Source organism: Dipodomys merriami, unplaced genomic scaffold (assembly GCF_024711535.1).
Source record: "Dipodomys merriami isolate MVZ:Mamm:240054 unplaced genomic scaffold, mDipMer1.0.p SCAF_112, whole genome shotgun sequence".
In the NCBI taxonomy this organism is placed as follows: domain Eukaryota; kingdom Metazoa; phylum Chordata; class Mammalia; order Rodentia; family Heteromyidae; genus Dipodomys; species Dipodomys merriami.
The window spans coordinates 1,568,376-1,585,400 of NW_027202405.1; the positions used below are offsets into that span (position 1 = coordinate 1,568,376).

The 17,025-nt window shown below is 36.0% G+C and overlaps 1 protein-coding gene across 1 annotated transcript in view; it reads right to left on the bottom strand.

Moving 5' to 3' along the window:
* Positions 1–17,025, bottom strand: part of Man1a1 (mannosidase alpha class 1A member 1) — a 164,298-nt gene that overhangs the window by 69,150 nt on the left and 78,123 nt on the right. The window contains exon 6 of the mRNA XM_070015342.1: positions 3,665–3,759. Within this exon, the coding sequence (XP_069871443.1) occupies positions 3,665–3,759 (95 nt within the window). The remainder of the gene's footprint in view (positions 1–3,664; positions 3,760–17,025) is intronic.

The following is a 17,025-nucleotide window of genomic DNA, read 5'->3' on the forward strand; positions in this document are numbered from 1 at the left end:
AAAGTGAAAAGAAATAGAAAAGTTTCTCAGACCTTACAATGGATCCATCATCTCAGCAGGGACTCAAATACATGCTTATTTTCACCAAGAAACAGTAAAGAAACCAATTATTTTTGGACAACAACCTGACAACTAGAGGAATGTGAACAGATAAGACCAGCAAGTTCATATTTGTGTTAACATATAGATGTTCTCAAAGAGCAGCACTCACAACTATTTTTGAAACAGAGAAGAAAGAGCAAAATTATGACATTTCAGCAAGCATGTTCAGTGCCTCTCGGATCATAATGTTTCAAAGCAAGTCAAGAGTGTCTAAAAAGTGTGTGCAGTCCCACCTCCCATCCTTCCACAAACATTCTCTTATTTTGAGAAGGTAATTAAGAAAATAGGATTTGCTAGATATATTTTCCCTTTCTCTTTGAAACTTTCCCTACTGACAGCCTTCAAAAATTAGAGAAATACTCCATGCCTGTATTCCCCTATTCCTTGAGTTTTACGGTGAAAATACAGAGATCATGGGTCCAGCAGCTCATCTTGAAAATAAAAACTATAAGAATTAAAATCAATACTGTAGATAAGAACGAAAATTAATACTATAGATTAGAAGGAAATATTTTCTTCCCCTATAGGAAAAAAACTTTAGATGATAAGCCAGCTTCACAGCCCACTGGAGATTATATCCAATGAATATATATGATTGGGCAAAGGAATAGAATGAGTTTGGGTGGATGAACATTACTACTAATTTTGGCAATGGTTGTTTGCAAATTTGGGTATGTCACTGCCATTTGATAAGCTGGAAGGAGAGTGAATAAAATATATAATAAAAATGGTGCCAATTTCCAGGAAGAAATTCAAAGTGTTCATATAAGATGCCAAATAATTACATAATCTCTACTAGTTTAATATGAAAATATCACATAATACATACTGGAAAATGATCATCATTTTTCACCTGATATAACTATTATAATCTTTGAACTTAAACACACAATTCTAATGGAATAAATAAGATACAATAACAATGGATGCTGTCATTGATCATTTTCCAACAGGCACGGATACAAATCATCAATTAATAAGCAAATATTCCTTTATGTACTAAAAATATTCCACAGTACACTAAGAATGAATTTCACCAAGGAAAAGTTCATTTGACAGTAAGAAATAAACATTTAGTAAAAATACAATTAGCCTATTCTTATGCTTATTCCAAGTGAGACCAAAACTAAATGATATCACCATTTCACAATAACTAAATTGATTTATGCAAAGGCGTGGGCCCACGTAAGAACTACTGAGCCAGCCTGCCTCCCAATTTAGAGCTAAGCTTGGAGAGTTTAAATGATGGTTCCAAAAACAAATCTTAAGTTGCTGTAAAAACTCTAAAAACATGCACTTGAGAACCAATTAATTGAATGTATTGCCATGACCATAATAGTATCACATTTGTTTTCTCTGATAGAAAGTGTGGAAAAATGAGTTAATTGTCTGTAATGTTTTTGTGACCAGATCTTATTAGTTTAGGTAAGAGAGCACTATCTCCATCAGAATGCTATCTATAAATAAATACAAAGTCTAAAGATAAGGGAAGTAAAAGAGAAGGCCTATGAGAGTCAAAGGTGAAAACTCACAGGGCCTCCAAAAAATATCCAAGCCATCATCAGCAGACTCAGCCTTAAAACCTTGCGGTGGGGCTGGGAATGTGGCTTAGTGGTAGAGTGCTTGCCTAGCATGTATGAAGCGGTGGGTTTGATTCCTCAGTACCACTTAAATAGAAAAAGTTGGAAGTGGTGCTGTGGCTCAAAGTGGCAGAGTGCACCTTGAGTAAAAAATGCTCATGAGCAGTTCCTAAGCCGAGTTCAAGCCACAGGACTGGCAAAAATAAAAAATAAAAAAAATAAGAAAGAAACAACAACAACAACAAAAAACCCCAAACAAACCTCCCCTCCTCCCAAACGAAAATCAGAGATTTGCAAGCTGATAAAGAAAGACTTGGAAGCCTTACTGGAAGTCTTCCTGGAAGAAGATCCTGAGCCATCATATTATACAAACAATTAATTCAATTTAACATGGCCTGGTGGTACAACTCTGTCTATTCCTCTGCCATCTCCAGACATGTGCACTAATAGACAGGTAGAGAGTGAGTTCAAAGTAAAGGTATATAGCATACAAACGAAAACAAAACAAGGACATTCTATGCTTTTATTTATTAAAGGAAAACCATCAATTTCTATGATTTTTCATGATTAATTTTAGGACAGAATCTCACTAAAATGAAGAAGAAGAAAAGTGTACTAATTCTGGAAAACTACCTTACTTATACTTTTGGTGTTTCTAAAACAAGAAAGGCATTTCATCTTTGGCTATTCAAATAAACATCTAAGCATATATGCTAGCTCTCCTATTTACTTCCTGAATGATGTTAGGCAACTTAATCTCTCTTTGGCTCTAGTTTCCTAAGAATAAAATGAGGATAACAATAATATTGATCTTACTGATGAGGTGCTGTGAGAGTATATGCATTAATACATGTAAAGAACCTATGCATTATATGGATGAACATTAGAACTATATCCAGTCTCATCATTATTGAAAAAAGGCCCATATAATAATTTTTTTTTTGTGGGCTGGTTTTGGGGCCTGAACTCACTGCCTGGGTGCTGTCCCTGAAATTCTGCGCTTAAGGCTAGTACTCTACCACTTGAGCCACAGCTCCACTTCCATATTTTTGATGCTGAATTGGAGGAAGAGTCTCATGGACTTTCCTGCCTGGGTTGGCTTTGAACAATGATCCTCAAATCTCAGGCTCCTGAGTATCTAAGATAATGCACATGAGCTACCGGTACCTGGCTACCATAAATAATTTGTGAGGAGAAAGGAGTTAAGAAGGAAGCTTAGTACAAAATTTTATTAGTGAAATGCTCAAGCTTTTATGAAGACTCAAACATATTCTTGGGAGAACGCCAGAAAGTTCATTCACCTTACATTTTTTTCTTATTGAGCCTACATTCTAATGGACTCCAGGATACTAGATTTCTGCACTAAGCATGGAGGGGAAGGTTGAGTGGATCAGTTTCCTTCTTTTCTAACAACCATGGGCAGGGTTGTTAGAGACTCCAGGATACTAGATTTCTGCACTAAGCATGGAGGGGAAGGTTGAGTGGATCAGTTTCCTTCTTTTCTAACAACCATGGGCAGGGTTGTTAGTACTCACACTCTTAGCTCTTCTTCTGTGGGTTCTGATCTGTTCAAGTGTTCTATCTCTGCAGTAACTCCAGTAACTTAACTGAACTAAATGGTCATAGGAGATTGCTTCCTTGTGAAACACTGTTGTGACAAATCAGAAGACAAAGGTATTCTCCTGGTATTTATGGAGAGGAATGGTACCACTGACTTCCAACATCATCATGAACTAGTGAAAAGCTCAGATCATGTCTGATTTGTATGCTTCTATTGGATCATACTAGCTCAGTAAAGGGATCCATCTCAAGCTATGGGACACTGAAAAGCTCATGGCTTCTCAAGACAGGATAGCTTCCCAAGACTTCCAATAGGTCAGCCACTAGCCTCACACTGGCATTATCCACCCAGTGTGTACTTGTTAGGACACAATCTTGAATAATTCACCTTAAAATATGTTGTTGAAAATGAAGAGTTTTACCTTTTCATATTCAGCAATGCCCAAGGTATTCCAGAGGGAGTATGAAATGCAGGTAGCAATTTTACCCCAAGTTCCACTGCTTTCTTTCGAAATATCTGAAAAGTTAAACAGTTAAGTAAGCTACTGTTGCAAGGAAAATAAAATGCTCTATACTATTACCTTACATTTACCACTCTTCTTGTCAAGTTCTTTATCTGAAATAATAAAAGTGTCTTTATTGAATTATCTATCCTTGGTCCATGGACCATTATGCTGTGAGCAGTTATTTCCAATCTTGGTTGCGGTTTAGATCTTAATACTACAAATGGGTGGGTTCCACTCCCTACATTTCAATTTCTATTGTTCTGGGCCCCTTGATCAGGCTTTTAAGAGCCTCACAGGCAATTTAGGTATTTTCAACATGCACATCGGGGATAACCATTATTACTGGAGAAGTCTTGGACTGAGAACGAGATGTTGCCTTATCCCTATCCATAACTCAGAGCATTGTTATTTATTAGGGCACAAGCAAACATGTTTTAAAAAGACATATTCTTAGTTTTGCAGCTTCAACTTTCTCTAATATTAAGTATAGGTGAGATGGGAGAAGAAGAGTGTGGTAGTGAAAACAGTATGTGCAAAACATGCCTATAGCACAGACAAAATGAGAGCTAGATCCTAAGATCAGATGGACTCACTCAGCAAGGCTCTACATGGAGACAGAATTCAGATGAGCAGTATAGGCAGTGTTGAACTAGGACTAGTAATACTGCAGGCTAGAGAGGACCAAGATCAGTCTAATAAGTACAGATGAAGGGAGGTGACCCTGCAGATGGGTTCTGTCTGATTAAACAGAGTGTCCTGGTAAAAATATATATTTATCTGAGTTACGGAAGGGGAGGGGAACAACAAAATGGTGAAACAAAGGACAAAGGGGGAACCAATGCAACAGTGATACTCAAGACAGTATGTTGGAAATGGTCTGTACAACTTGGGGGGGGGTTGGGAGGGGAGGGAAAGAGGGAGAAAAATGAGGGAAGGGTAACAAGTTGGACAGAAAATGTAATCACTACCTTACTTATGTACCTGTAACCCCTTTGTGCATCACGTTGACAATAAAATTAAAATACAAAAAAAGGAAGGAAGGAAGCAAAAACACATTTCTCTCATTCTCTCTCTCTCCTTTCACTAAGCACAGATTTTTACAAGTAATGTTACTGTAATAATTTGTTACAGTAATTTTTAATTTGTTGCTTATAGTGTCAATTGTTCCAATTTTATGGGCACATGGAACATACTCTTGAACACAAGTGTGTATATACAGAAAAACACTGTGATCCGCTCAGTCTCCTTAGTGCACCAATACAGAATCTGATTTTGCTGTTGCAGTGGGAAGGGGAAAGACTTTATTGCATGACATTGTTGTCAATAACGGAAAATAAAGTGAGTACACCATGAACTAACAACAACAACAAAAACGGATGGTCCCAAATCATGCCATGGAGAATCAAAAATGCAATGTTAAGGATTTTATTCTGTTAAGAGTAGGAAAATAAAGTTCTGAACAATTAAGTCAGTTGGGCAGAAGAAGAGCAATCTGATGATATCCACTCACAGTTTAGGTCCAAAGAAAAAAATGCCCCCTTAATTGTTGAAAAAAGGACTGTTACTGATTTCTCTGGGACAGCTAGAGTACCCATCAGGTGACTTGTCCTTTCTCCTTCAAACTGTATGGGTCAGTCTGATGCACTGGGAATTTACTATTTTCCTCTGCCTTTGTTTCAAACACAGGAGAAATGAGGAAGGGTGGAGGACACTCAAGGAAAAGTAGAAAACGGAAGTAAAGTGCTTCCTCAGCCAGTGGGGGGAAGGATTCATTACTGTGGCTATCAAGGAAGTCATGTGTGCTTTATCCAGTGGGAAGAGATCCAGTATATACCTCGATCTGAGACTCAAGCCCCTCTATGGAAAACCCCAAGTACTTGGGTTCTGAGACTGAAGGTTATCCAGTATTACCAACACATGCTACCACACAACTCCTATTCTTTCAGAATCTCTCATTTAGTAATGAAAGTTAAAAAATGAGTTTCAGTATAAAATTCTTGAAAGTCAATTCTTGTAGATATTTATAGACAACACATACATTTGTAATATACAGAAAGTTGTAAGTAATAGAAATGACATTTACTCCACAATTTACTATTGTCATTCTCATCAAAGGGGGCATTTTTCTATCTCAATAAACAACAGTGATTGCAGGGAAAGGAGAAAAACCACAAAGATCAAAAGGTATGTATTTCCTTTCTTTTCTCTACCTTCCTCTAGAGAATTACAAGTTGTTTTCTGTAAGGATTTATCCAATCACTGCCCAGCCATCTGTTGACTTTCTGTTTTTTACCCAACTTTTAAAACTGTTAATTAACTCTTTTTCAAGACACTTATATAAGACAGTAGGCAAACTATGTAATTAAAACATCATCTTGGATATAAGCATATGGCAGGAGAGTTAAAGGCTCATGCTTTGAAGGCACAATGCCTGTTTTTGAATCTCAGCTTTAGTTCTTTAAAGCGAGTAATCTTTGGGCATATTGCTTAATCTCTCTGTGCCTAACTTCCCTTGTCTATAAAAGATATAACAACAGCATTTATTTTTTAAGACAGTGGAAAGAAATGTTATTATATTTACAGAACTTAGGGCCAGATAGTCATCTCTCTAAAAGGTTAATTGCAGTCTTTATGGTGGTAATGTTAATAGAGTTTCCTCAGTAACTCCCTATTTACTGTCTGAGATTCTTTCCTGTTCTCAATTTCATTTGACTGCTCTTTGGCACTTTTTACCTATTTGGGTTCCTATTTTCTCTCACATCCTCCTCCTTTCCCCCTCCCCCTTTTTTCCTTTCCTCACTTGCTTTGTCTCTGTTTCTTCTTCCCTCCAAACCTCCTCCATCTCCCACATTTATACACACATTCTTAATCAGAAACATTAATTTTCAAGAGCATAGCTTCAGTTTTCATCATCTTTTTGCATTCTCAAATTCAGTTCTCCCCTTTTTGCTTTAGTCTTCACTTTTACTTGTGTGCAAACATCACAGCTCAGAGTTCCTGTCTTGTGAAATTTAACACATCCAACTTAGATCAATCATTTAATATCCCTGGAAACATTCCCACTTCCATAGCTGCTATTGTCTGAACTTCTCAACTTAGGAGCAGGCATTTTGACATTTGCTTTATTGCCCTTCAGTCAGCACATGCTATTAATTCAACTGAAATGGTTTGTATATTGCTCATTCTCAGAGATGAGCACAAATCATGATCTCACCACCAGGTACAATGAAATGAATGATTATAAAAAGGTCCTCCTATATAGCTTCCTAGGAATTTCTTGCTTTTTATTGATGCATAACTGATTAAAATTTTCTCTTTTTAAACTAGGCAACTTTTATGTTCAAGAACCCATAAAGATTCCTTCTGCTGTGAAAACTGTTCTACTGAACTTTCAACAACCCTATGAATCAGACCAACAACGGCTGTGATGTGAGATTACATGTTCTGAACCAAATACAGCTGTGAAGTAAGACCTCATGTTCTGAACCATTTGTTGAGGAACACCCCACCTTAGCCACACGATTTCCTTTATTTCTTCTTATAGGTGACCCATGCACCCAAGGCTTATGCCAATTTTCATCTCCCAAGATCTTTGGCTTCGAGAGCTTCAACACTAACAGCTGGTATCACACAAAGTAGTGTTTGAAAGGTGTGGTACATGGAACTGATCTTGAAATGTTTCCTTTTAAATGTACACAATGTTCTTCAATGTGTATTATCCACACCCAACCCATATTAGGTCATTTTATATTTAAACTTATTGATAACACCCCAGCATTCAGGCTTTGATAGTCTTTGCATTCTTAGCTATTGCTATCTACAGGAGTTTATTTAAATGATGTATAAAGAGGTCTTTCCCTTATAACCCTACAAAAATATTACCATCCTTACCTTGCCTCACTTCTGCCATATTATTTTTCACATCCTAATTATCTTCTTTGCATATTTGTCTATTGTTTGGCAATGCTACTAGATCTTACTAGATATCAACAGGACAAGAACATGGATTTTGACTTTTTTGTTGCTGTATGTATATTCTCAGTATCCATTAAGATAGCAGTTGGTTCTTTTTTTTTATTGTGAAAATACTGTTCAGAGGGGTTACAATTACATGGGCAAGATAATGAGTACATTTCTTATCAAGCATTGTAGCCTCCTCCTGTTTCCCCTTCCCATCCCATACTCCCCTCTGCCCCCCCACCCCCCTCCCCCCTCCCACCAAAGTTGTAAAGTTCATTTTCGACATAACAACTTGTACGTCTCATTGTTGCAATGGGTCCACCTGTATCCCTATTTAAATGATTTGTTTTTTTCCCTTCCCCTCCACAAATTATAACAACATCAAATACAGTGAAAGCAGGGGTTATGCCGTGGGGGAGGGACATACAAAGCAACAAAGAAATAATCTTATAGCAGCTGGTTCTTAAAATTTAATAAAGGAATATATCAATCAAAGGTTAACTAACATGCCTGGGACACTGCACTAGAAAACCATTGATATTATAGCATGTGCAAAATGCTAGGTGATATTCTAGTTGCTATTTTTGCAAATAATTAAGTCAAGTATTCTGGAGTCCCAAAATTGGGCATAATTAGGTAACAATTACAAGATAGCATTGGATAATAACATTAATTATCCCATTGATGTTTTAAATAAAGTCATATATGGGCCTCAATCACTTTCAATTCTCAATGCTTAATTGGTTATCTCCTCCTGAGAACTGAAGAAATGTGACCTACAGGAAGGATCTAGACTCTGAAACAGAACATTTTTCTTCCAAAAACGATGTACATGTGATAAAACTGTAGCTTTAAAATAACCATTGTTAAAAGAATAGAGACATGTCACAAATCATCCTAAAGGGCAATTTAGTACATTCTAAAGGAGCTAGTACATCTTACATGATGTGCTTTAAAGAAGAATATTACAGAAAGCACACTAAATTCTACTTTGGTGTTCGTAGAAATGATGGAGAGAGAAGTTGGCCGGCACTACAGACATGAGTCTAAGACCTGGCCCTACTTCTACTTTATTATGAGGTGTCAGGGAAATTTTCCATTTCTCAGTTTCCCCAGTAAAATGAGACAGCAGGGTGGGACAATCTGTACTTTTCATTTATCACTAGAAAAACTAATTCTCAGGAGCCAAACAATTAGTACTAAAATACACCTGGCCAAAAAGTAAATTAACATCATTTTAAGAAGTGTTATTGTCCCATCTCATTCTTACCCAATCTTAGTTTCTAAAGTTTATTGATTTCTATATTTGATGGGGAAAAATTATATTAAGAGGAGAAGATGAAAGCTGACAGCTCATAAGATGTAATCCCATGGCATTTTCTTCTTTTTTTAAGAAAAAAGTATTTTGCATAACTAGCAATCCATTTGAGATAGGCCAACCTGTTATGCTCCAACAAAAAAACTCCAACAATATTTTGCATTATAGACACTGTAATTACATTTATAGCAAAAGTTAAAACTAATATAATTTGCTGAAAGAAAGGTGGTAAGATATGATGAAATAGCTTTTAAAATAATCTTTCAACCATGTAACTAAAAGATAACTTTAAATAATAACTTTAATGGCCTAAAGTTAGGTACTCAAAATAAAACACAAAAATAGTATCTCTTCATTATACTTAAGTACCATCATCATATTCTTATTTTTTTGCTCATGTCTAAAAAACTTCAAAAAACTAAAATCTATCAAATAAAAGTATTTATCTTTTTACTTTACCTATATGGATAGGTTTTAACAAGGTCACAAACAAGATGCATGACTTTATTTGTCTTTCTAGTTTACTGTTCCCTGAAGAACTGTATAAGATTAATTCTTATGCTAGAGTGAAGAATAAGAAACAAAGAAATGAAAAAGAACAGATGGTTCTGGAAAGGAATATTTTCAGTTCAGATAACTTCTGTTTGAAATGCACAATCAATATCAAAGCCTGTATTCAAATGCTCATGTTGAACTGCACTCGTAAAGATCACACTAATTCATTAGTATAATAAGAGTTTAACTATTCTTCATTTTTACCTCATAAATCTACCAGCTAGTGATGATGCCATGTGATAAATAACTTCTACTTAAAGTAAGCAAAATGACTTACATATCATTAGCTGCATTAACTCACACATAACATGTGTGACCAAATTCAGTCAATCAATCAGTAGATAATTACTAAGCCTTCCAATTTACATAGAACCTTAAAAGGCTTAAATATCAGAATAAAGATACTTAAAACTAGTTAATGAGGTAGAAACTCAAAACTGAGCAGACAAAGCTATGGTAAACAGATGCAGAAATAGGTTCAGAGAGACTCTGCTCTCCCAGTTAAATACTCTTGTGGTTTTCTGAGTATACCTAAGTGCACATCAACTTTCTGACATCCTTGATTTGTAGAATTCTTTTCCTCCTGAGGGACTCGACCACCCTGTGGGTCCCTTTCTTTACTCTTTCCTGATCTTCCCCTTATTTTTCTTTTTCTTTTAAGAACAAAAATGAAAACTGAAGTGCTTTTTAGAAGAATTATTTACTGTATTTGTCAGATCACATTATTAATTTCATTTTTAAGCTATAAATTTTCTTTAGTGGGTGGTTTAGCCAATACTTAGTTTTCCTCTATTTTGATTCTATATAACTGTAATTAAACTTTTTGCCTTCAAATAATTAAATGAAGAAAGCATTATGTATCCCTACCCCTAATTAAAGCAAAAATATCCCTACTCTCTAGTTTGTATTTTCAAAAGGGTAAGGAGACATGTCACAATGGTGACTAAAAGCATCCAAGATTTTGATTTTAAGAATGAGAAGAATCAGGTAACAGCATAAACTATATTCTGAAGACAGAAACAAGAGGAAGTCTTCTGGGGGGGCGGAAAGAAGACTGAAGGCTCTATCACAAGGTAAACCAGATGGTCCTGTCAACAGACTAGCAATTTCAGCTTCAGTATAATCTCACATCTACTGCAGGACTTAAAACCAGGGCAGGAATTTGGTGAGACAGTGACTGCTCTGCTGGGGAAGGCTGGCATCAGTGAAGAAATATGTTCTGCCATTCTCCTCATCTTTGAGGGCTACGACTAGGCACAAGTGAGAGAGGACTTGCTGTTTTGAGACTAACAGTATAGACTGGAAAACAAGGAACAAGTGTGACTCAGAGAGTCTTGGGATACCCTGTCATGGTACCTGGATGGAAGACAGCCACAGGAGCCGTTGTAGAGCATGAAGGATCTGATGTAGTCTTACAGGAAAGTTCAAGAAGTAGGAGAGCTCTGATAGCAAAAGAAACAGTGGTTGGAGATACCCACACTCCCTGAAGAGGAGCAAGTTCCAATGGGTGAGAGTCAGTGAAAAAAAATACCACATCTATGGTTGGCATAGGATTCTACCTCCAGGCCACCTTTAGAAGCATGTGTTGACTACTCTAAAGCTTAGCCTCTAAAATCTCAAGATATCCACAGCTTCCTCCCTTACAGACAGGTGATTTGCTGAGCAGGATCTGAAAGTATTCAAGTGTAACCTATGCTAACTACATCCGGATGTAAGTTAACTTCCGCGCGCGTGCGTGTGTGTGTGTGTGTGTGTGTGTGTGTGTGTGTGTATTTTTTTAATTAATTTTTGCCAGTCCTGGGGCTTGAACTCAGGGCCTGGGCACTATCCTTAAGCTTCTTTAGCTCAAGGCTAGCATTCCACCACTTGAGCCACATCACCATTCCCAGCCTTTTCTGTTTATGTGGTGCTAAGGGCTCCATGTATGCTAGGCAAGTTCTCTATCACTAAGCCACATTCCCAGCCCCACTTCCAGATATATCTTAAGACCCAGAGCTCAGGCCTCTTCCTTCCAAATCATCACAAGGAGGCAAACTGGTGGGAAGGATGGAACACATCCCAGAACTGCATTCTGGTAGTGATCATGTGATCACTGAATCATACGATTTCCACAGCTGCTGGGTAGGGCCTGAGAGTGCTGAGACCACCTATAGGAATTGAAGCTTGTTGTGGTTTCTTAAACCCAAACACTTCCCAGGAATAATAGTGTTGAAGAGAATGAACTGTGGAAAGCATGCTCTAATAATTTGTTATCATCTTCCCTTTCTTAGCAGTACTGTGGTTGGAGTTCAATCTATTGCACTCTGCTACTGGATCCATACCTACAGCACATTTTGCTTTCATGTAATTAATATTATTTTTGATAGAGAGTTGACCTCATACCACAATCATCCTTCCTTAGCTTCCCAACTAGCTGCGACTACAGATGTGAACCATCATACCTAGCTTATGTTTTGAAATAGGATTCACTAATTTATGCATAGGTTGGCCCCTTGAAGCTGGGGTCATATTCATGAGCCACAATGCCTGGCTTAGATTTTGATTTCTAATAGGACTTGTAGAAATCACTAAATAAAGGTTAATACATAATATCACAGTGTTAAAACAGAGACTGTTGTATTTACTATTGTTTTTTTATGACTCTGAAAATTATAAACTCCTCTCACATTCTCTATACTATTAATACGACCAAGGCTCTAATTTATTTATTTAATTAATTTATTTTTATAGAGGAAAGAAAGGCCCTATGTTTGGGACTGTGCTGTTGATACTTTCTTCTTCTTCTTTTCCTCTTCCTCCTTCTCTTCCTCTTTCTTCTTCCTCCTCTTCCTCCTTCTTTTCCTTCTCCTTCTCCTCCTTTTTTGGCAATACAGCTGTTTTCTATTGTAAGTTAGTTTGATGGTCTTTATGATATTCTTAAAGGATCTGTATTTTTAAGATATGTTATTTGGTGCAAATGTCTGTATCTGAATTCTTTTACCTAAGATCAGAGATTAATCTTTTATTTATTCAATAAATGTAACATATAGGTAATATATTAAAAGATAGATATTATAATTACTAGAAGTTTTAGTCCATTCTAGGGTCTCCTTGCATTGAGTTTGTGTGGAGAGTTATGAATCTGATTTTCTTTCCATTATAATATAGCTCCTTCTTTAATTTTGTGGCATTTAAAATCAATTCCTTGCTATTCATGTCTGATGTTTTTTGCTGTGATGTGTCTAGAATCTTGGATCCAGTCTACTGGGGGTTCTATATGCTTCTGTAAGCAGTTAAGATTTTATCTCTTAAGAGTGGGGAAGTTCATAGCTATTGTTTTACTGAATAGGTTTTCGACACTTTACTGTTAAATTCTTCCCCTTCATCAATCCCAATTATGCATAGATTTGATTTCTTAGCTGACTCTATCAATTCCTGTGGGCATGCTCAGAACCCTCCCCTCCCCCAACCAGAGATAGCTGGAGGGAGCTGGGTCAGGTCTGCAGCAGGGAAGGGACTGGAAAGGTTAGATTCAGGTCCCTGAGATGAGTGTGCACTATTACTTTTGGACACAGATTATCAGAAGCCATTGGAAATATATAAAATCTGGGCTTGGCAATATTGGTTCAATAAGAAGAAAAATGACAGCCTTATGTATGTGATTACATTTTGATCCCTTGAAAGTTTTAACTTATAAACCATTCTGTGCTAATGAATATCTTATTTTTATTTGCTTGTAAATTTTTTCAGTTAACTAAACCTCACCAATGAAGGACAGGAAACATTGTTAGTGTGCCTTTTTATTGTATCCGTTTTTAAAGTGAGCCTCTCTGCTTCTTTTAATGTGCAGCAATCCTCATTTGATGACTCAGCATCAACTGCAGACAGAGCTGGGTCAGGTGATCTTCCATCACCTGGAAGGTTTGTGGAACACCCCTGGAGCCTCAGTTTCTAAATATATGAATAGGGAATTATTCTCCCCAGTCACAAGATGGTTGTGACTAAATGGAACTGTTTCTCAAAGAGCAATAGTAGTCATCATCATCATTCTTTGCTGTAAGATAGTGGTTCCTTCAGGAATAATAGAAGGATATTAGGCTTTTTGTCTATACACTAAATGGTGTAAAAACTGCTGAGCTTTCAAGTTTTCTATGTTTAGTCCTACTCCTTTCTGTTATTAGCTATTAATTCATTACAATAATGCCCTCTCACTGTGGTAGTGTATTCGCTCCCCTCCTAAGTTGCTGTTGCACAAGGTTCAAAGACAAGCCAAATGATTCTCTTGTGTTTATTTCATAGTGAAGGGTATGAACTTGAGACCATGTGTCCTACAGTGTCACATGTCTGAATCTGAACTATTAAGTAATCTGAATATTCTAAATTTATAAAGTACACTAAAATACCTATATGCACATTTGTCTTATTTATTTTATTTTGTACTGCACAAAGTAAATTACTCCCTTTTTCATTCTAAATAAATGTAAATCTTTATGGTATGCATCTAATCCTATTAGGCTGGTGTTTTTTGATTAACCCTGCTTTATCATATATTACATGTGATGCCTCTAAATTACCTTTGGGCACAAGGTCCATAATTTTAGAAAACATAATGGATGAGTATTTTAAGTTATTAAATGATGACGGTGCTGAAAGTAAAATTTGGAAGCAATGCTAATTTTGTCTTATTTTGAGATCCTCTGGGAAAATTCACTAACCTCTCTTGGCCTCAGTTTTGTTTTTTAAAAAATGGAGAATCATACTTTTCATCTTATAAGTCAAATAAGTGCTTGCCACCAAATTTAAATTAAAACTTTTTGTTAGAAATTTTAAATTAATTTTTTTTGGGTCCCGTCGTGGGGTCTGAACTCTAGGCCTCAGCTCTTCAGCTCAAGGCTAGCGCTCTATTAAGTTAATTTTTATTTCATTCATTTATTCAATGAATATATTCTCATTATCAAAAATCCTAAAACTAGGTAGATTGAAAATACAGGATGTCATTAATCCTGTCTATTGTTAATGCCATTAATCCAACTACTGTTAATATTGTAAGTGTTCACACTAAATGGTATTGATCTCACTTTTTAAGCAACACCATTCCATACTCACTATTGTGTAATGTTTAAAACATCAATTTAATCTGCCTCATATACAAGACTTTATATCAATAGCCAGCAAATATTTTTCTATAAAATTTAGTCACAGAATCTCCTTCTTGTGTTTATTTTCCCTTAATAATTTTTTAAAATGTAAAACCGTTCTTTGTTCTGATTGTACAAAAATAGGTCTCAGACTGGATTGGGCTAGTTTGCTGATGTGTTTTATGTCAATGGATAAATTTCTGTAAATTTAAAAGTACTTTAAGCAAAACTAATATACGGTACAGTATATCTACATATATATACACAGAGATGTCATGTTCTCTCATATAATATATGATATTCCATATATAGTATACATATATACATAGTAGTATACACATACAGAAGTTTACTAGTGCAAGGATACCACTGAACTTAGGCAGTCAATACCCTATTTATTAATATTTACTTTTTCATTGCTTTAAGATGAAAAAGAGTTGTGAGATGAGCATCTCTATGCATACTTATTGTTGTATGTGTTCTATACATACATAGCTATTTCATCAGGTTAAATGCTGGATGTGCAGTTTCTGGTCAGAGGGCACTGATTTATTCACACACTGTATCTTTGGAGGCAAAGCAGCCACAGGCAAATGTAAAATAAATGCACATGCAGATGCCTGAATTATGCTGATATGTTTAAAAGCACCTTAAACATTTCTTATGTACAGTAAGAGGTCTTAAAATATTTTCATATATCCTATCTCATAATAACATTTCATTTCTTTTAATAGACCCATGTTAAATTCTAATCACAACCTCAGTTCAAAGAAATAATACCCAGAATTAACAGCAATAATCATCAAAATATTAAAATCTCACATAATTCAATGTTTCTTTTCTTGCAGAGTTTCAAAATCATTATATTTAGGAGACTTTCCCTCGTTTTGATATATACATGTAGATAATACTGAACAGGAAATACAATTTGTCTTATCCGCTAATGTTCCTCTTACATTAATAGTCTTTTTTTTTTTTTTTTTTCGTCAGTTGTGGGGCTTGAATTCTGGGCCTGGGCACTGTCCCTCAGCTCTTCAGTTCACTTGAGCCACAGCACCACTTCTGGCTTTTTCTGCTTATGTGATGCTGAGGAATTGAACCCAGGGCCTCATGCAAGGCAAGCACTCTACCACTGAACCACTTTCCCAGTCTTTTGCTTTGTTTTGTTGACTTTGGAGTACTTAAAAAAATTATCATGCACATTTCAACATAATTTAAACTTTCTCAATCGTACACTTGCAAAATGGAACCTCTTATAATTCTGACTTTTATAAATAGTAATTCATTTATTCAGCAAATATTTATTGAGTGCCTATGCACTAGAGGCCAACCTACATAGGACACGTGTGTATGTAAGTCAACAAGAGAGTTGTGGCCAGCGACTCATAGGAACTCTCACTTTTCAAGTGCAACATGAAAGAAAACGTCCAAGGAATCCTATTTGTATTATTGTAAGATACCTAGTCAAGGATCAAGAAATAACTTCCATCTCTTCTTCACCAAGAAAATGAAGACAAACATAAAGTTGTTATAGGTACTGCATTAGATAATTAGCCAAATCTTTGCCAAAAGATTTACCACACCAAATTGGCAAATGTGTCATATATAAAGGAAAACAAGTGTACAAAACTGTAGAGAAAGTTATCATTCACATGCTTCAGAAGATCTTAAATTCATTATCAGACAAAGTAGACTTTCCCTAACATGATTTATATATACAACACATACATCTTTTCTTCTTGCTAACATCCGGAAGGTTTTCACTCAGACAGAAAGCATCCTTAGTAGTTTAGGTTGTTTTTTTTTTTTTAAAAAAACAATGAGTTTGTAAGCCCCAAGGTTCTGAGAGAAAAAAACAAGAACAGGCACAGCTGAAAAGGCAGTAGACCAGACAAGAGGGGTGATGGCTGACTTCATTCACAGGTACACTTTGGAGGCAAGGGCATCACCAATAAGATGTAGCAATACAATGGTGAACACTACATCTGAACACTACATCTAAACAATTATTTCATCTGGTATACAACAATAAAATCAAGATATTATCATTCTCATCCTAATTTTAGTCACTCTAAATCAGAACTGTTGAAAGGACCAAGAATCATTAAAAAGTAAACCATTCATTACCCATTAATGATTGAAATTGGTGTCACATATCCTTCAAGGATTATAAAAGCATCTTTCTATCTGATTTACTTGCTTTATATTATTTTATTTATTTTTTTGGTCGGTTGTAGGGCTTGAACTCTGGGCTTGGACACTGTCCCTACGCTCTTTAGCTCAAGGCAAGTGCTCTACCGCTTGAGCCACAGTGCCACTTGCTGTTT